This window comes from Phodopus roborovskii, unplaced genomic scaffold (genome assembly GCF_943737965.1).
Source record: "Phodopus roborovskii unplaced genomic scaffold, PHOROB, whole genome shotgun sequence".
Taxonomy (NCBI): domain Eukaryota; kingdom Metazoa; phylum Chordata; class Mammalia; order Rodentia; family Cricetidae; genus Phodopus; species Phodopus roborovskii.
This window is the reverse complement of record NW_026126416.1, coordinates 36243559-36265139: the sequence shown is the minus strand read 5'-3', so window position 1 is coordinate 36265139 and position 21581 is coordinate 36243559. Positions and strand designations below refer to the sequence as shown.

The following is a 21581-nucleotide window of genomic DNA, read 5'->3' as shown; positions in this document are numbered from 1 at the left end:
AAATACAGTCAATACTGAATCTCATGCTCATGATGACAAGGTCATCTAAAAAGGGATTGTAGGCAAGGCATTACTAGAAACAATGTTTTTTCTAGAAATAATCAAAACAGAAGGCCCCAGGCTTCTGGAATATGCAGAAGATGTGACAAAGGCTTACATTGGACTAATGAATGCAGATAAACAAGGGACAGACAAAGTGACCCTTTGCCATTGGGAAATGCTTTGGGGGCCTCTCACAGGCCCCTACCTCAAATTTGGTTCAATCATTCTCTGTCACCATGGGGAAACTCCTCCACAAAGCAATTAAATGACCTAATACCTATTGTGAAAAAACATACTGCTCTTGATGATAGAACAACTTTAGAAGATAAAACAAAAATTTCATGAAAATCCATAAAGCAAATGTTTTGGCAAACTTCTATAAAGAATCAAAAACCAAAGTTAAAAATATGAGTAAATGACATTAAAATTGAGGGTTTGATAGACACAAGAGATGTAACTATAATTGCACCAAAAACTTGGCATCCAAATTGGCCTCTTCAGGAGGTAAATGTTCAGCTTCTAAGGATTGGAACTTTTTCTCAAGTGAAACAAAGCACAAGATGGGTTGAATGCATAGGGTCAGAAGGACAAACAGGAAAATTAAAACCACATGTGGCTAACATGTCAATGAGGTTATGGGGAGGTGATTTATTACAGCAATGGAAAAACAGATCAGCATTCTTCCAATCTCAGAACAAAACCATAAAATACTAGAAGGTATTCTCAAGGGCAGTTACAGACTGTTCAAGTTATACATAAATGGGACCCAACAGCTGCTGACCTTTCGAAGGTGCCAACAGTTGACCTTTAAAATGGTCAACTGATAAACCTGTCTTGGTGGAACAGACCTTTAACATCAGAAAAATTACAGGCACTAGAACAGCTGGTACAGGAGCAGCTAAATGCTCAACACATTGAAGAATCAACCAGTCCTTGGAATTTTCCTGTATTTGTCATAAAAAAGGAATATGGAAAATGGAGAATGTTAACAGATTTGAGAGCCATAAATAAGGTAATTCAACCAGAGCGTTCTCAACAGCCTGAAATTCCTCCGCCTTCTCTATTACTTAAAGAATGGTCTATAATAGTGACTAATTTTAAAGACTACTTTTTTACTATACCTTTGCAAGAACAGCATAGAGAAAAATTTGCCTTCATGATGCCTACTTATAATGATTCCCAGGCTGTTATAAGGTAGCAATAGAAAGTCCTCCCACAAAGGATGTTAAACAGCACTCCCCTATGCCAATATTTTGTACAACAGTTATTAGAAATAATTCATAAACAGAGTCCTCAATTTATAATTTGCCATTATATGGATGATATCTTACTAGCTGATTGAAATTTTATATAACATAGAGCAAATGTTTCAAGAAATAAAGAAAATATTGCCTTGCTGAAGATTATAAATTGCTCCTGAAAAAAAATAGAAAGTGGATATTTGATTAATTACCTATGATATAAAATAGGTTTACAAAAAAACATTCAACCACTAAAGGTACAAATCAGGAGAGATCAAATGTGAAATCTTAATGATTTTAAAAACTGCTGGGAGATATTAACTGGTTTGGCCCACGATTGGATTAACGATTCAAGAACTAAGTAATTTGTTTCAAACACTACAAAGTGATAAGGACTTAAATAGTCCAAGAAAATTATCAGCTGAAGCTGAGAACTGGCTCTGGTAGAAAAAAAAAATACTGGATACATGTGTGGATTACTTGGATCCAGAGCTTGATTGTATCCTCATCATTATATCTTCTACTCATTCTCCTACAGGAATTCTTATTCAGAGAAAAGATACCATTTTAGAATGAATATTTTTGCCACACAGAGTAAAAAATTAAAGACCTTGTAAAAAAAGGTCCTAAAAGGAAAATTGAGACTTCCTCAATTAATAGGAATGTACCCAGTAGAAATGCTGACCCTTTTACTAATGCTGAACTGTCTTCATTATGGGCAGAAAATGAATATTGGCAAAGAGCTTGCAGTAATTTGGGGGAGAGAGATTAACCACAAATATCCCAAAAGTAAGAGACTTCAATGTATAAAAAGAACCAATTGGGTCCTTCCTCATATAGTGTGGGGAACATCAATATCTGGAGCGCCTACATTCTATACTGATACAAATAAATCAAGAAAGGTGGGTTATAAACTAGGAAATTTAAGTTAGTGGATCAAAGCCCTCATGATTCCATTGAAAAGTCAGATTCATATGCTATCATAGGTTTTCCAGAACCCCTTACTATTGTTACTGATTCTCAATATGCAGAAAAAGTTGTTTTACATCTTGAAACTGCTGAACATATCCCTGATGATTCAGAATTATCTTCATTATTCAGTTATAGAAAATAGTCAGAAATAGTAATCATCTTCCATATATAACATAACATATATCTGGTCCCATGCAGGTCTAGCAGAAAGTAATTGATCAGCTATTGATGGGAAATATGCTAGAAGCCTCAGGATTTCATAAGAAACAACATGTTAATAAGCAAGTGTTTAAAAAAGTATTTTTCTATAACTTGGCAACAAGACGATGAAGTTATAAAGAAATGTTCTACTTGTTTTTTGTATAACCAAACTCCACCACCTGCAGGAATTAACCCAAAGGGTACTCAAAAAAATTGAAATTTGGCAAATGGATGCCTTTTATCATGTTGTTTCTTATGAAATCCTGAGGCTTCTAGCATATTTCCCATGCAGAGGTACATGGAAATAAATAAAATAAAGTTTGGCTAATGTGCCTACAAAACATGAGTTTATCTCAGAAGAAATTAGCACATTGAAAACAAAAATCCATCACCAATATGAAGTGTGAATTCAATGACATCGATAATATCAGGTCTGCATCACAACTGTGGAAATTCCCTGGTTCATGGTATAGGTAAAGAAATCCCCTTTCCTTTTCAACATGCTCAGAGTCACAGAAAAATCAACTTGAAAATATTGAGCATGTCATACATGCTGGAGACTTTAAAAGCTTCTTTAATCCCAATGAGACAGTCAATCTTGTTTATTCTCCTTTTCTTCATAATTTAAGTATGCAAATTCAAAATAGTTAAATAATATTGTTGCCATTTGATTACACTGGAGAAAACCCAATGTGTTCCTTGAGGGAACAGTGTGTATGTGCCCTGGAATAAACCCAGGAACCTCACAAAAGCTTAGCCATTGCTTTTCCACTCAGCTATAGTCACAGTCCCCTTTGACATGATTTTGTGAGAGAGGAGAAAAGACGGGAATGCTCACAAGCTCCATCATGGATAAGCATCCCTTGAGTTTCTGGATATGCAGTCATAATGAGTAGAAAGGTGAAGTTTAAGCGCTATTATGAGTGAAATAATCCTTCTGTATGTTGTGAATATGTATGACTCTCATTGGTTGATAATAAATCTGATTTGTCCTATAGGAAGGCAGAAGAAGGTGAGGCAGGAAAGCCAAGCTGAAAATACTGAGAGAAAGAGAGGAAGAAGTATGGAGTCAGAGAGAGAGAGGCAAGCAGCCTCCAGGGAAGCAAGATACTAGAGAACAGGTGAAACCATGAGCCATGTGGCAAAACACAGAATAATTGAAATGGGTTAATTTTAAGTTGTAAAAGCTAGTTAGTAATAAGCCTGAGCTATAGGCCAAGCATTATGCAATTAATATAAGCTTTTGTGTGTCTATTTGGGACTGTGTGGTCAGGGAAAAAGAAAATCTCTGCCTCTGCTTACAGTTATATCCTCCCAAGTGTTTCTATTGAATTCTAACTTCAGTGCTTCAGAATAGAACCCCATTTGGTGAGAGAGCCATAGTCAAAGTACAGAGAGTAAGTGTCATTGGAGTGCTCAGGCACAGATGAGATATTTGTATCTCCCCAAGGCTCAGAGACCATCATAGAAAGGGGGGTTGAAAGATTATAAAAGCCAGAGGGCAGGAATGACAGGATCAAAACTGTCTTCTGAGCATGACAGGACTACTGAACTCATGAATTCATAATATCTGCAGTTGCCTATACCAAGATTTGCAAACGATCAAGATAATCAACATTCTAACACAGAGTGAGAAGGAGTCCCTACCCCTAACTCAGGAGCTATGGACAATGGATGACTTCCTAGGAAGGGAGAGTCAGTTTTCTTTAGGGATATGCCTCCTGGTATGTTGATCACAGTTCCATGTACAATCCTACATCCAGGAGTATATAAGCAGCAAAAATGGAGTTCATGAGTTGCTGGAGGTTTTTACGAGACACAGAGTTGGAGAGTAAAGGAATAGATCTGAAAGGGGTTAAGCACAGGACTTGGTCAAAATAAATTGTATAGGAGACTAGAGAGATATATGAGGAGTCAGGAGCACCTGTTGCTGTTGCAGAAGTCCTGGGTTTGGTTCCCAGAACCCACAGGTAGCTCACAACCATCTGTAACTCCAGTTTGAGGAGCTCTGACTCCCACAGTCACCAGACGCATACGTGGTACACATATATGCAGGAAAAATACCCATACACATAAATAATTTTAAAGTAATAATTTTAGAAGAAGCTGTATGAAAGTCTTGAATAACTAATAACACGTTTTGAAAAACAGAGTTATTGCTCCAAAGCAAAATTCATGATAAACATTTTTAGATATTTACTGTTGTTATAATAGCAATGATCGAATAAATTGCATTTTAAAAAAAAATACATATATCTTTTGTCAGTTGGATCTCAATTTATTGTATATTAAGCTGCATTACATCTCAATGTTGACTTATATATATAAAAAAAAAGCCAATCGGGGTCAAATGACAATATTATCTCCCCCTCCCATCGTATATGTGTGGTGTGTGTGTGTGAGTGTGTGTGTGTGTAGAGAGAGAATCTATATCGATATCTCAGTAGTTCAAATGTTTGTTTTTGTGAGTACTAGAAATGTATTCTGAAGGAAAATTCAGAGAGATTTTTATAAGTGAACCTGAAATGCATATGACAATAGTAACTACAAATACAAAAATACATAGAGGTTAGAGTGTATTTGAAGAACGATATTTAAAATGATGTCCTAGACCCTCCCCAGCAACAAGCCTCAAAACCAGACTTACTCGTAAAAGCATCCGGTATACATTTAGTGACCTTCAGAGAAAGGACAAACAAGGTGAGCAACCATGATAGCTTTCCATGTCCCATAACCCTCATCAAACAGCTGGGGAGCCCGGCAGCTTCCACTGAGGGTTCAGGGGCACCTACCTGGCCAGTCCCCACAGCAAATGGGCACAGGGCAAGCACATCCAGCAGGGGCTCTCAGCCTGCAATCAGGGCAAGAGTTTCCCAACAGTTACTCACAAAGGCAGAGGCATTTCTGACAGCAGGGAGTGAGCCAAGAAATTAATCTCGGCCATTCTTCCCACTGGAGAGGGAGGGCATGGAAACTTTACCACTGAGAACAGCTGCTCCAAAAGCTGTACTGGGTGTTAATCAAACCATCTGTGGTCTGCAGGAAGAGGCTTGTATCAAAAACCTTAACTTGCCCCCAAGGCCCTGTTTCCACCTTGATTTAATGATTTTTCACTGGTAGCAATCTGCTGTCCTCATCCCTGCAGGGGCCCAAGTGCCGGGCCCTGCCACTCCTCCAGCTCACTGTGGTAGCCCCTCAAGGAGAAAGGCTCCCCTGGCAGGAGACATGGCTTTATTTTTATCCCAGTTAAAGTCCCTATCCAATCCATTAACAGCTGCAATAACCTTGGTCCAGGGCATTTCCTGGTGAAGGCAGAGCCAGCTGGGGTTAATGAACTCTCCCTATCATCAATTCCTGGGAGAGGCCATGGGCCTGAATTGTTACTTAATGATTCTTCCGTGTACAGCTTCTTAAAGCAAAGAGATGCCTTCTTTCAGGGGATGGCAATGGGGGTCATCAGAGGCCATTAATTTTACAAGTAGTTTGCTAGAAACTTCAGTATGTTAAAAAGTCAGTCTGGCTCACCGATCACCTCAGCGTGGTCTTGTCTGAGACCCGAAACTTGACAGGTTTCTGTGACTCACACCCAGAAGTCACCAGCTGTGAATGCATAGTCTTTGTTTTCTGTGAGTGGTTTTTCCCTGAAAGTCTGCAAGAGACATTGCAGAGCTAATTCAAGACAATCATGGGCATGGTCAATGCTAAATCTCTTGTAAGTTCTGTCTTGGGGCTGGGTTCTCACTCTCTAAAACTCAGACCTTAGCAAGCTTGAATGAACCCATGAGCCTCTGCAGGCAAAACTGGGTCTTGGTGCCCCTTGCTAGTATTGCTGGATCTGCTGGACTCTGTATTTATCTCAGCACACTCCAAGTTCTCCTCATGCCCATCAAGCCTCTTATACACCAATGCGATTCTTTCCAACATGCCGCAGCTCCATAGCTCTCTCCCTCCACACCACCTGATTTAAAACTGTGAAATCCTCTTTTCTTTACCACACACTCGCTGCTTTCCCCTCCCCCTCCACCTACTCATATGAAATAAAATCAATGTATTCCCCCTCCCTACACGTGTGTGCACACGCACACCAGCACACACACACACACACACACACACACACACACACACACCGGTCAGAATGTAAACTCTTTCAAAAGGGCAAGTGCTTTGCATTGTCCTGTTTCCTCTTGAAAACACTGGTGCTTTTACTTTTCAATACCCATAGGATGAATGAGCCATTAATTGGGCACATGATAGCATCACTGTGGTCACAAGACCAAATTTCCCATCTTCATCACACTTGGACAGGCAGAAAGCCCTATTTACCAGAGAGACATGATTAAGAAGGGTGTACCTTTATGCTGCCTAGAAACCAGATTCCCTGAAGCTTGTCTCTGCTTAGGGCAGACTTAGCCATAAAAAGCCCACACATTTACAGAGGCTCTGACTTCATAAAGATAACAAGAACCTGTTGCCATTGTTACCACTGAGACATGCTGCCCAGCCCATCCTATGTCAATTGTGCAGTCATAACACTGTGGAAGTTTGTAAAAAATTCTATTCCAAAGTTCCAGTGGGAAGAGATGAGTCTTCAGAAGCTAATTGACTAGGGCAGGATCAGGAAGCCAAAGCACATCAATAGAAGGGAGGTAAGGTTTGTAGAAGCTAGAGGGCAGAGAGGGCCACAGAGTTTCCCTCTGCTTTGTTTTCTCATCCCTGATTAATACTGACACATTTCCCAGCAAGCTTGCAGTGGCAGGGGGCTAGAGAACAGCCATGACTTTCCAGGGCAGCGATTTACCTACATCCATGCACTGAGACCTTTGAGAAAGCAGCAAGTCATAAAGAAGGAAGACTTAAGAGAAACCGATCACCTCTGTTTTTCCTAGTGTTTTGTCTAGATTTCCAAATCGAGTTATTATGGCAAACAACCTCTAGGTGCTTTTTGCTTATGGAATGTTCCAGCAGACCCTGCACTCTTCCTTCTTGATGCAGACTCAGATGAGGAGCAGAAAAGCCTGGGATTTTTGTCATATCCAACCCAGGGGCTCTGAAGGGAGAAACCAGTTCACTGACTTTCTATTTGGGAGATTAATGGGCCCATTGCCCCCATTCATAAAACCACATCTCTGCTGACATTTCAGGTGTCTAGAATGGAAGAACAGAAGGAAAACCGACTAGATTATGAGTAAGTAACAGCGACTATGAAAGGCTGCACCCAGGCACCGGGTATGAGGCAGGTCACTGTTTATACCTTCACTAATCTAGTCAGTCACCTCTTCCTCTTCTCCCTCCACCCATCTCCCAAGCACTCCACTCCTACAGGAAGTGATAGCTGCTGTCAATTGCCCACCCAAGCCAGCCCTTCCAAGATAGGACTTTATTTTCTAATACCGTGCTTTGTGTCACTCAAAATCCCTGGGCCATACTAGCCTATTCCCAATTAAGAACTCTAATAGCAAACCAATAAATTGTTTTACTTTCTAGAAAAAGTTTAATGTGAGCCTCCCTTGACTTAGGTACTCTTCCTAAAGTTGTCATTTCATTCACAGTTTTTTTTTTTCAAAACAGATGTTTGTTCTTTTGAATGATGTTCCTGAAATATAAATATGTACTCAATGAAATGGCCCACATATGAGAGTCGCAAACATTACAATCAGAAATGAAAGAGGAGGGGAACCAAGGAAGATTGAAGCCCCATCGTGGTTGTAGAAACTTCTGTCTCTGAATAAAGGCAGAATAGCTTAGAAGTGATGAAGCAGGTGCCTAGATAAAAATAGTCAATAAAAGTATATTGCATAAGCATGTTTTGAGAACAATTTAGGAAAAGGTTGCCATGGGAAACAGTTCTCTCCAGTACAAGGCTATTTAAGGAAGTGAAGCTTCTCTTGAAATTGACTGGAGATGCATCTCAAGATGTCCCTCGATGGGTTGAGAATTACTGATACATTGTAGGGTGTGATTAAGATGTGTGGGTATGCAAGAATGAAAATAGCAAAGTGTGCTCCCAGGCAGAGCACAGCAGATGCATTTGACCTATCTTCTAGAGAACCCACTTTGTAAAATGAGTTTAGTTCTTGAGATAACCAGCCCTTGTTCATTTGGGGGGGGGGGGCTGAACCTATAGGTCCGAAAAAATGGAAATCTTAAGATTGGCCCAATCAAAGAAGAACATTATCAGTTTGAACATGGATCTTGAAAGGGATATGCAGAGAATTGATGAAGCCAACCAGGAGCTGCTTCTCAAAATACAAGAAAAAGAAAATGAAGTCCAGAAGTGAGTCTAAGGTTTCACCATGGAAGTTCTCAAACTGAAAGTTGAAGGGGCGGGGGTAAACAGGAGGAAAAACTCAACTATCCAACTTTCTCTAGAGGATTCTATCTTATGTAGCAAATCCTTCACTCTGTCATTCTCCCTGGCTAAGACATTCAGACACAGCAAGCATAAAAATATATTTACTTAAAAAACTAGGCAGAGCTTTCCCTGAGCTGAAGAATACTGGAGTGTAGGATAAGGAAATTCTTTCTTTCTTTCTTTCTTTCTTTATTTATTTATTTCTTCCTTTCTTTCTTTCTTCCTTTCTTCTTAATGGTTTGGAAATGACCTGATTCTATGGATCTGGAAAAGAAGAGTTTCCAACTTGAGATGCACGTGTAGTCATCAACCCCTGAGTTTTATCACTTCTGAATCTGTCTTTACCCTTGCATTATCCAGGCTGGAAAATGAGATCACCCAGACTGGAGACCCTGCAGAAGATGAGGATTGGGAGAAGGAAAACTACACTGTGATGGAAAGAGAAAGAGCCCTGCAGGAGCTGGAGGAAGAAACAGCCAGACTTGTAAGCATGGTACTGGGGAAAGTGAGTCCCTGGGCTTCATTCTGTCCATTCCCTAGAGCACAGCCCACTTTGACTAAGCTACTCTTTTAAAATCTTAGTTTGATAAGATCTTTAATCCCACATAGCTGAAATATCACTTCAATACAAAGTCAATATAAACATACAATTAGCATATTTTTATTCTTTCTTAAATGTTTTTGAGATCATAAATATATCATTTTCCTCTTACCTTACCTCCCTTCAAACCCTCCCATGTACTCTGTTCTCTCCTAAATTCACTGCCCCTTTTTCATTAATTGTTGTGACATACATATGTTGCATACGTGTGTCTATTACTAAATATATAAATATAACCTTCTCAGTCTGTGTCTTGTTACTTGTATGTATGTTTTCAGGGCTGACCATTTGGTGTTGGATGACAAATTAGTGTGCTCTCTCCAGTGTTTCTTAGTTGACTATACTATTGTATATGGTTGAGACCCTAATTGACATTAGTGTGTCTGTTGCTGTCATCCTTCTTCAAGTCATGTTTAGGTATACATGTTGATGAGACTTTATGGATGTAGCTTCTGACATTTCTAAAAGATATGACCTCATAGAAAACTACCTGTTCCTCAGGCCATTATAAGTTTTCCTCCTCCTCTTTGGCAAGATCCCTGAGTGCTAGGTGCAGGGGTTGTATTGAAGATATATCAGATGGGACTAGGTTCAAAACTCTGCATTTTGGTCAGTTACATTTTTTGGTTTGGTTTTGTTTTGTTTTTTGGTTTGTTTTGTTTTGTTTCTGTAATGCCTGTGTCTGTTGCCCTTGATGAAGGATGAGGGTATAAAGACAAACAATTAGAACACGATCATGCTGGTTTCATAAAGTGGTGGTGGGTTCTCCAAGATCCATGCCTTCACCGGCCCTGAGTAGTTAACTAGGTTTCAATACCTAGCATGATTTCCCTCTTGTTGAGCAGGTCTTAAATCCAATTAGAGAGATGTTGGTTATCACTAAGGTGTGAATGCCACTACTGCACCCTTGGAGTTATCATGTTACAATGTTATTCTGATTGGTATTGTGATTCACAGGAGGCCCAGATGGTTGGTTGCTTCTCTCCTTTGGAAGCTTCCAAGGAGCCTTCTGGCACCATGAAACCTAGTCCTCAGGGAGGAGGCTTTTAAGCTAATATTTTTTGCATGTAAAGACTATGTCCATGCATAGGAAGGGATTGGGGAAAGTAGGGTTTCTTGGGTAATATTTATCACTGGGAATATAAATATCTATATCCTTCATATGCTGCTGATTATTTCACCTGTAATTTGATTTCAAGATCTGCTTATATTGTACAAATAAGTTCAAACTGCTGAAAGAAAACTTAGCCTCGTGAAATGGGAATACCAACTGAGTAAGAGTAGGTAATGTTAGTTTGATTACACTCTGGTCCTTTCTCTCTCCAGGAGAGGAAGAATGAGGCTCTGGTCCACAGTATCTCAGAACTTCAGAGAAAGGTAGGATTGGGCTCTGTGTTCCTCAGTGTCTCCACAGCATTATTATTCCAAAAGAGGACAGACAAAGGAAGTGGATGCAGGTGTCAGAAAGGCCTTAGCTTGGCATGGATCTCACTCTCTCACTCACTTTCCTGAAGTAAAAGCTCATGTCAAAAATCATGAATGTTCTCTGTAAATATGGAGTGGGAGGAGTAGTGGAAGGGTGTTCAATGGACTCACTAGTTCTCCATTCTATCACAAGAAAATAGATTCTAATAGACACTGTTGAAGTGTTCAACCAGAAGCTAATTTTACCTTCACAGAGACTGCATCATATACACAATTACCCTTAATCCCCAAAGATCTCCTCTTCCATCCCCTTCCACACTATAGAGAGCTCAACACTGATACCTACTCTGGCCCACACTGAAGCACTTTGTAGCCCATCTTGAGTTGGCACTTGAAAGAAGTACTTGTTTGCCCAGACTGGGTAACAAAACCAGTAAGAAAACACAGGTAGAATGAAGATGGCTCCACAGGACACCAAGTATCCTCCTCCAAAGGCCATCTCCTTGAAGCTTTCATATAGCCATGACTCTTAACCCACAGACACCAGAGGATATCTTTTCTCTCTGATTATTTTTAGTAGTTGTTGTTGTCATTGTCATCATTGCTGTATTGAAATGTGTCTTTTATTTGAAACTGTAGCTTACAAGGAAATCACAAAAGACAATCAGGTGTGAACAAGGTGATCTGGAAATAACCCCAGAAGAGTCAAAGGTAAGTGCTAAGCAATCAAGAGAGGGTTGTTTGGATTGAACTGCATGGCCAGGAAAACAGCTCTCAAGTCAGACACAATCATCAAAGTTGCTACCAATTCTTGGTACTTTGGCCTGTATCAGACTTGGCACAGTCAGAGCCACTGAGGTCTTTGTCTCTCCTCTGCCCTTACTCAAGAATTTCTCTCTGCAGCAGATTTTATTCTCGCTTCTATTTGGAAAAACAGAGCATATTTGTGTACAGATTATTGAAGGCATGAAGTCGCTCATTTAAACCCTGGCTCTAGACTTAATCTGATGTGTACAGTTGAGCTATTTCATCTCTTTCTCACATTCTAGGCTTCAGGACCAAATGAGATTGTGTATATGGAATATTCTTTCCTCTTTCTGCTTTCTAAATGGTCACAGAGTTATCTAACAATTTTGAAGTTGTTACTTAGAAGCTGGATGAGGTTACACATAAAGGCAGACCTAGGATTTGTATGTGTATTGTCATCTGAATGTCAAATAAAGTCTATTTATTTATTGCAATCCAAAAAGTATTTGTTCACTTAGCCCCTAAACTAAAAATCTTTATTTTCTAAACACACTATGAATGTGAAGCACTTCTCTAATTATGTTCCAGTTCTAAGGAACCAGAGCTAATCACAAACTAATCAAAAGTCCAAGAATTAGAGACATTATTTTTTTTTTTATTGAGAAAGCAGATAAAAATCTGCCTTGACATTTTTCTCTGGAATCACATCCTTGTCCCAACCTAATTTCCCTACACATTCAAACACCCACACAATTCGAAATTTTTGAAGAAGTGGAGATGCTGAAGATAGAAGCAGCAAATGGAAGGATGTAGAACTCCTGTCCCATCTTCTGCTGGCCAGTTTAGTACTGGTGGCCACTTGGGGCTACACACACTGGCAGTTCAAAGCCAGCCAGAAGCCCAGCTTGACTATGCTGCTGTAGGAAACATCTTGGAAGAAGGAAATAGTGGGTCTGAGACTGCATCAGGAAGAAGTTGGAGATGAGACCAGAAAGAGTTATAAAGACCCTGACTATGCTTGCCATATAAGCAGTCAGGAGACCAGTGTTTTCCAAAGATCCTTCCTTTTGCAGAACAAATTTTGCTGTAGGTAATACAGTCATAACCAATAGGAAACACATTGGGTCTGGCTATGGTGGTTGTCAGCATCTCAGCCTTTGTGAGAGCTATTGCCACCTTTTGCTATAGAATGTCATTAGGCCTGTGAACCATCTGTTCTGTGGCATTCTGGTGTAATTATTGTGTGATACACAGCATCTACTTTGCTTCTTTTCCTCTGGCATGTTAGTAATCAGGCCAGCCACTGAAGGAAATATCTGCTCCCAAACCTTATGACTCACACCATTGGCCTGAAAGAATAGCTCTTGGAACATCTGGATGACTAGCCTTGATGTAATTAATTGAAGGAAGAAGAAACTGTGCAGAGTGCAGATGTCAAATCATGCCATCTAGATGGAAGAAGAAAAATAGAACTGAATAGAAAAGTGTGGTGATTCTGCTCTGCCTCCAACATACATCCCAAATGCAACCCCTCCTCTCCATCTGTTATCCTGTTACTCCCTGCTTCTGAAAAACCACCAGAACACAGGCAACTGAGATCGCCTCAGAAACTATTCTTGCTTCTTATTTTACTCATAAACCTTCCATTTTCTGTATCAGGAAAAGAATTGTTCTTTCAAATAACAAATAAGACTTTGTCTTTACACACCAACCCCCCCATACCCAGATTCACACTGCAATAAGAATAAAGATCCAAACTCCATATACTAGCTCCAGGGTCCCATAATACAACCTTGACAACTCCTTCTAGAAGGTTCTCAACTCCCTAATCCTTTGATTCCTGAATACAGTTCCTCATGTTGTATGACCCCAACCATAGAATTATTTTGTTGTGTTGCATAACTGTAATTTTGTTACTGTGAATCATAATATAAATATCTGATATGCATATAGGCTTAGGTAACCCTGTGAATGGGTCATTTGACACTCCCCAAGGGGTCACAAGTTAAGAACCACTAGTCATTGGAGTCCTATAATTCCTTTTAGAAGCTACAAAGGCCCATAATCTAGGCCTTATCTGCTTTTCCTACCTGTCCTACCATATTCATCTACCTGTTCACGATTACCAAATGTCCACTACTTCCTGGCCTTAGCCTTAGCAATAACCTCCCCACAAAACATATTTCTTCCAGATATCTACCAGGCTAGTATTTGTTATTTAGTCCTCAGCTCAAGCATTGTCTCACTCCAGAGGCCTTTCCTTTCTCATGTCACCATCTCACACCTCTAACAACTACTGCTCACATTGTCTTCATTGCCTTTTTTTGCACAGACTGTATTGACTTATTTGTTATGTCCCCACCTATAATGAAAGCTCCTCAGGGAGGCAAAGGGCTCGCCAGTTCTTTCTCTCCACAAGGTTAGAGTAGTGTGTATGTGTTAGTTTGCTATAGTGGCCATTATAAAGTAGCGTTTTTCCAAATACTTAAGGAGAAAAAAATGGAAAAGGGAATATACTGAGGGATAAAATACTGAGCGAAAGTCCTGGATCAAACTAACCATAGAGTGAGTTTCAGGACAGTGAGGTCAACACAAAGAAATGCTGTCTCAATAAAAAGAAGGGGAATGCGGGAGGGAAATGGAAAGCCAAGTTCTTTAGGGCTCATCATTTTTTTAGAAAAGTACCTTTAAGACTATATAATTCAAAGGCAAACGTAGATGACAAAGGCTCAATGTAAAGAAATTTGTTCAGCTGCAAAGTGCTGGATGCTGTAAGGCCTCCGCCGATTGTAGCCTGCCATGTCAAGAACTAGTAGGGCTTCATTGAGATGATATGCCTGCCTTGTGCATCTTCATCTGCTAAGGTTGGTCCTTTCCTTTCAACAGGTTAAGTTACAACAGCTGGAGATTTCCTGTGTAAATCAAGAAAAGGAGCTTGGCAAGGTGAGAGTGTGACTTCAAAGTTCTCCCCAAGATGGAGAGATATGATCCTCCATCAACCTAATGTGGCCCACGAAAGACTGACATATCATCGGCTTCCAGACTCAGAACCATCATGGGTCTACTTAGTGGTTAAAAAGGGGGCTGGAGACAAACCCAATCCTCTAAATTTTCTTCAGCTGAACATTTTTACAGAACACAGCCCAACTCTGTGTCTAACACATACTAGTATCTACTCCTTTTTCCAAATTTCCTGAAATAATTCCTATTTGAACTATAAAATATGATTTGTTTGTCCTCAAAAAAGAAATGAATTTATATATCCAGCAAGTTTACATTTTGGTCTAAAAATGGATAGATGTAAGTACTTCTGCTCTTCCAACAATAAACTGAGAAAACTTTAAGACTCAACTTTGGTTTCCAGATAATGGAAGACTATGCATTTGTGTCTCAGCTCTGTGAAGATCAAGCTCTCTGCATAAAGGTACAGCTTCTCAGTCAAGGGACAGCGAAAGGATTGTTCAGGGACAGGATGAAATGTCCCCAGGCTGCCCAAGGAACACTACCTAGAAAAAATTATCACAATATGGTTACTAGGGAGAGACTGTATGGCCATTAGTCCCTGGCACATATCGCCCTATTATCCCTTGATTCTTGGTAACTGCTGATATGCTATCTCAGTATCTGTGTCCTTTAATTAATAACAAGCATGTCTCTATGTCTAACCCCTGTTACTTTTGGGAACCTATCCACCTCTGAGGAATAAAGGGAGAGAAGGTGGTGGGTTGAGAGGATGTGGCCATGAGAATACCAAGTATTCATTATATGGTCTAGTTAAAAGTGTTTGCATGTTTGGAAAAAGCATAAATTGCTCAAATAGTGACTGTGGCTCCCTTCAATTCTCTTTAAAGAAGTACCAGGAAGCATTGAAGAGAATAGAAGAAGAGCTGGAGACAGGATTCCTTGAAAGAGAAGTGTGAGCATTGACAAAGGGACATCCTAATTTGGTGGTAACTCCTTCTGGGCTGAGTCACAGTCAGTTCTGCCCAGGTCCACTCTATAATGGAATAAGCCCCTCTCCTTTTGTGATCTTGTTAGCATTGCAGTCTTAAAAGACTAAAGAAACACATCTTCATAACTTTATCACACTGCTATATTATAATGGATAATATTAAGGGCATATGCATGCATTTTAAAGTGTTGGTATCTGAAATCCTTAGTAAGTGGGGTATTGTTACAGTTTCCTGCCAGCCTGGTCCCACTACCGCATCAGCCCCAAATAACACACAGAGATAGTGTATTATGAAACTGTTGGCCAGTCACTAGTATTTCTTATTGGCTAGCGTTGTCTTAAATATTAACTCATTTCTATCAATCTAAGTGTTTCCACATGATCTTATCTTATCAGAGAAAGGGTCTGGACCTCTTACTTCTGTCACATCCTACATCTTGACTCCTCTCAACTACATCTCCCAGATTCCTCCTTGTCTCCTAGTCCTGCCTATCATGCCTTCCTATTTGCTAACAGTGATTTATTCATTAACCAATAAGAGAAACAGATTTACAGGATGACATCTCCCATCAGGGTAAAATCATCTTCTAAATATGTAAAATACCGATCACAATATAGGCATGGAATGCATCCCTGGAAATACTGACAATATGTGTTCTGAAATTGAGATCTTTGAACTCTATTGAGCTATGAACTTTAAAAACTAGAAATGTCAAGATTATTGTTCTCCTCAGGGGTAAATCATAGAGAACCAAAACAATGAGCCTTGCCTCCATCACTTCACCTTCTTTGTGAGCTAATCATAATAAACATGCATTTCTGTTTATTAAATTCCGGATGGTTTTTCACTCAACAACAAGAAGCCAATATTGCATTATCCTCTACGACAGCCATTATCAAATGGCAGCATAGAAGCAGGTCCTAGGACATGGAGGTTCTTGATCCTGAGGCTCACTCTCAGGTCTTTCTAGATGCTTGTTGGGCATAATGTTAGCACTTCCCTGTTAAGCTGGGATTCTAGAAGAGAGTTGTCTAGTAGAACTTTCTGTGCCATCCAATAGGAGGCCACTATCCACCAGTGACTGACTTCTGAGACCTTGGAAGATGGGAAGTGTGGTCAAAAAGCTGGGTTTCTGTTCAAATTTATTTAAACAACTATAAGTAATGGCTACGCTGTTGGATAAGGCATCTTTTAAAATAACTATCCTATATGTTATAAATATTTGAATACTTTGTCCAATCTCTCTTGTGGTTTCTTTTCCTCCTAGATCAAAAGTCTTAAGCATGGATTCTGAGAGAGAAAAGAGTAACAGCCTAAAAAGCAAGGTAAGAATTCCACTTCTTCCACTCAGCGCCTTTGCCTACCCAGGGACTTTCCAGGAACTGAGTCACCAAGTGGATGCCCAATTTTCTCACTGCACTTTGCAAACATTTCCATCCTTACCCATCCCCAACCGAGATGAAAAGGAGCAATTGTCTGTCCCACTTTTACCCATACAAAAGACAGATTCTCAAAATCCAACCTGAGACCTTAAAATTCCAATCAAAAGCTGGAAGGTACATTAATGGAGGAAATGTAAGAGGAGGCAGACACAGCAATACCCTTTCCTGTAATCACAAAATGCATTTCTGTTCCTCCCAACACAGTCTTGAAGCTTTTACAATACAGATCACTGGGTACGTGGTACCATGTAGCTGGAGCTGTTCTGTAAATTAAAACACAGGCACACAAGCGAACGTTGGTGGCTCACACCTTTAATCCCAGGACTCTCAGGCAGAACCATGCAGATCTCTGTGAGTTCGAGGCCAGTCTAGTCTACAGAGGGAGTTCCAGGACAGGCTCCAAAGCTACACAGAGAAACCCTGTCTCGGAAAGAAAAAACAACAACAACTAAGGAAAAGGAAGTCATACTTCATGTCACACTTCATAATAGTTCACATCATGAACTTGCCAGCGCACAGGCAAAGGTCTGAAGTCAAAGAATTTTTTGGAAGAACAGTTACACTGGCCTAAAGACCAAGTTTGACAATCACCAGAGTTTTCATGTAGTGAAGATAAGTCGGTTGTTGTTTGTTTTAAGATTTATGTATATGAGTACTTTATCTGCATGTATGCCTGCAGGCCAGAAGAAGGCATCACAGCATGTAGATGGCTGGGAGCCACCATGTGGTTGCTGGGAATTAAACTCCAGACCTCTGGAAAAGCAGCTGGTGCTCTTAACTACTGAGCCATCTCAGGGCCATTTGTTTTGTTTTTCAAATCCCAGAAACAAGAAGCCATCACTATTCATAAGAGACACTGCCAGATATTAACTATGGTCCTGGGACCCTCCAGATATTTACTTCTGCAGGACCATGCTCACATGTCACAAGTTATTCTGGTCCCTACCATTGCACATTCTACTCAGCAAGCAAGCCTCCTGAAATCTGCTAGATCCAGCATTCTAGAACCAAACTTAGCCTGCTCTACACTCGTTCTCAGAGGCCCACAGATGGAGTTCTTCTTAGCAAAAATCAGAGAAAAATCTGTCTTCCTGGAGCCCATTAGAATCCCATGAGGGTCTACTGTTCAGTGATGTTCAAGAGCCTTGGCCCAGGAAAGGCTGCCTGAGCAGCTTAGCGCCTGCCATGATATTCCAGATCCCTCAGCTACAGAACCCATTTCTAGTTTCTGATTCTAGTTCTATTGGCTTCAAAATTTGGGCAGAACTTCTCTTACTCTTGATATCAAAAGGGACTACTTTGTAAGGTGACAAAATAGCTGAGAAAATATTCATGGAAGAGAGAGGTCAAAGAAATCCAGCTGGGAAAGTGGTGGCACACACTTTTAATCCCAGAATTCAGGAGGCAGAAGCAGGTGGATCTCTATGAGTTAAAGGCCAGCCTGGTCTACGGAGCAAGTTCTGGGACAGCTAGGCTAGAGAAACCTTGTCTGGGAAAAACAACAACAACAACAATAAAAGAAGAAAAAGGGAAAAAAGAACCCAAAAAGAAAAGAAAGAAATTCAGAAAGCTTCATTTTGAGAGTACTTTAATCCTTTTGAAACTTCTCTCTTCGGATGTGTCCATATGATTCCCAGGGGCTATAAATTCCCCTTGGCTTAGTGGGATGTAAATGAGTAATTTAAAGAGCTAGGAATATGGACATTGAGGACTCAGTTTGTATGTCACTTACCAGTTATATTATTACCTCATTAATAATAATCGTTCTCTACTTGTGTGTGTGTGTGTGTGTGTGTGTGTGTGTGTGTGTGTGTGTGAAAACTAAGGCTGAAAAGATGATCCAGCTGTTAAGAGTTCTTTCTACTCTTACCGAGGATCCAAGTTCAGTTTTTAGCACCCAAGTCATTGAACTCATTCCGCTCACAACCACCTGGAACTCCAGCTCTAGGGGATCTGACACCCTCTCTCTTCTGGCCTCCATGAATTGCCAAACCTACATACACACATCCACACAGACACACATACATTTAAAAGGAAACAAAATAAATCTTAGTAAGCAATGTTCATAATTGAAAATTACATGTGTTTGTACTTATATCAAGAATTTGGAAGATTTATATAAATTTAATATTCAACTGATGATCTGTTAATGTTACCTGACAATATCCAGAAATTGCTTATTTATTATTGGTGTTTCTTCCAGGGTAACTCCATCACCAAGAAGGCATCAAGGTTCAGTAAAAGGTAAGCAAGATCTCTTTCAGTAAACTTCCTGCAGAGCAGAGGAGCCAGAAGCCATCCTAGCAGAGAGCAAAATCTAAACAAGGAGAACCTGATACACACAGGCACACACACACACACACACACACACACACACACACACACACACACACACACCAGCAGACTAGGGTCACTGGCTGTGTAAGTCAGTTCTAGTGACATGACTTCTGATCCAACGTTAGCAATTTAGTAGCGATGAGTAACAGAAATCTTCATTCTCAGGAAAGATGTGGCAACTCTCACATTTACTCCCTTTTAGGATTTGAAGTAGCTTGTTGAATACAGTTTTCCAGTAGCAATGATAGACAGGAAGTGGGGAGACAGAACCCCTAGAAGAAAGTGCACAACCATCAAACAGCAGACATAAGAAACAGAAAACATTTGTGGAAAGAAATCCTCATCCATGACAGAATACATTTTTTAAGCTTTTTACATGAACAGCAATCCAGAATTGAACACTTGAGTACATATTAGTCCTGAGGGGAACATTGTGACAGCAAGGAACACTCAGTACTCAGTAAGCCCCTCCATATGCAAGAAAAGGACAAATTATGTTCCATATGATCTGCTTCAGAAGGCCCCAAAAAACATATATTCAAAGTGGCATGAAATATGGTTTAGAAAGAGCTCAATAAGGACAATTAGAATTATTGGTGCTTAAAGTCAACTATGATTGTCTGGGAAATTTGGTTAAGGAGAATACCCTCTCATACCACATACATGAAGTATTACATGTCCACATATCCCTAGCTAGGACATTTCTGAAACTGAACAGAGTGCCTCCCAGCACCACCAGGCTGCTCCTCTAATCCATAATACTAGAGTCCAGCAGGACTCACTCGCTGCCATGTTTAATTCCTTAGAAGTAACCCATTAAGTCCTGTCCACACTGCAATACCTGCATGGAGGACAAACTAATAATGAGCTTACAGATAGTTAGCAAACCTGCATGGACTTTGAATAGAAAAATGGGAGTATCTTTCTAGAGTTACTTTTGTTTTGTTGTTTAGCTTGTTCAAATAGGAGTTTGCTACACTGGTCTCCAATTCATGCATGGCCTCCCAAGTGCTGGGGTTACAGAGACATATGTCATCACCCTTGACTGAAACATTGATTCTAATCAAAGAAACTGTTAATAAACAAGGTCCTATTAACATTAAGATCCGTTGTTCTCTGATACATGAGAACCAGGGAACATTATAAATGTGGAAGAGTATAGAACATTACACACAATGGAAAGGGATATACATCCACAATATATAAAGAGTTCCTGTAAGTCAACAAGCACAAAGCTCCTACTAGGTAAATGGGCAAGAGGAAGGAAACACATGAGACCAACTAGCCTATGGACCAGTGTTCAGCTTCATGGTCATCATGGGAATGTGAATTGAGGACAGATAAGTTACTTTTTTTATATAACTATTTGACTGGCAAAATCTGAAGCATTGATAAAAATAGAGTTAGAGGAGATGGGGGCCCACAGAAATACATACTTAGATGCATCTAACTACTTTGGAAAATACTTGGCAAAGAAAAATCAAAATTAAGGGAACAAAATGAAGCTCTGTAGTGAGAAATGGTACAACAAAAATAAAATAGGGGTGCATGGGAAAAATAACTGACTAAGCATCAGGAGCGATTAAGGGATGGCGCTGGGATATAAAGATGTCAGAGGTGCTCAGGTCTGAGTTTCTATTCTGTTCCCGGGTCTTATAACCCCTGATTAACAGTTTCTGGGTTTCTCTTTCAGGGTTTTTCGCTCCCTCTTGTTTACCACACTATTTTTCATCAAATTGCTGGGGTACCTGATCTTCCATTTAAGCTTTATAAATCCCGACCTACTCATCAACGCACTGCCCAAGATACTGAGCAGAGACATCTTGTGGAAGCTGCGATGCTTCCTCTTTCCATCTCTCACACTTGAGACAGAAGACATGTTACCCCACTGATCCCAAGCAGTGTCTGTGAGCAGCAGAAGGCAAGAGGGACACAGGATTGTAGACGTGGAGGGTAGAGGTACTCCTCGGTTTTTCCCTTGAGGTTGGCCTACTTGGTGACCATTTGTCTCCATGTCACTTTTCCAAGATTAATCTTGCCCAGTAAAGAACTCTGTCAATGAGTTTGTGGATGGATGGATAGATGGATGGATGGATGGATGGATGGATGGATGGATGGATGGATCGATGTATAAAACAAATAGTGTGCTGTAGTGAGCACACCTGGCTAATTTCAGAATTCTATAGATTACTTGTAAAGGTAAGACCTGTGAATCTGAAGTGCAGAAGACCTCCCCCACTACTTACAGTTGAACTTATATCAGAATCT

The 21581-nt window shown here is 40.1% G+C and overlaps 1 protein-coding gene across 1 annotated transcript; it reads left to right on the top strand.

The window, feature by feature from the left end:
- The first annotated feature begins 7029 nt into the window (after window positions 1–7029).
- Window positions 7030–21286, top strand: Tmco5a (transmembrane and coiled-coil domains 5A). The gene is made up of 12 exons (XM_051183719.1): window positions 7030–7102; window positions 7598–7641; window positions 8581–8730; window positions 9169–9292; window positions 10736–10786; window positions 11474–11545; window positions 14468–14524; window positions 14946–15005; window positions 15433–15497; window positions 16802–16859; window positions 19180–19220; window positions 21007–21286. Exons 2-12 carry the CDS (start codon window positions 7607–7609, stop codon window positions 21203–21205), a joined length of 912 nt encoding a protein of 303 aa, XP_051039676.1. The 5' UTR covers window positions 7030–7102; window positions 7598–7606; the 3' UTR covers window positions 21206–21286.
- The last annotated feature ends 295 nt before the right edge of the window (window positions 21287–21581 follow it).

Coding starts and splice junctions, on each gene's coding strand:
- Tmco5a (XM_051183719.1), top strand. CDS start 7,607: ATGGAAGAACAGAAGGAAAACCGACTAGATTATGA. Junction 14,525..14,945: donor AAGAAAAGGAGCTTGGCAAG/GTGAGAGTGTGA, acceptor TTTGGTTTCCAG/ATAATGGAAGACTATGCATT. Junction 15,498..16,801: donor GGATTCCTTGAAAGAGAAGT/GTGAGCATTGAC, acceptor TTTTCCTCCTAG/ATCAAAAGTCTTAAGCATGG.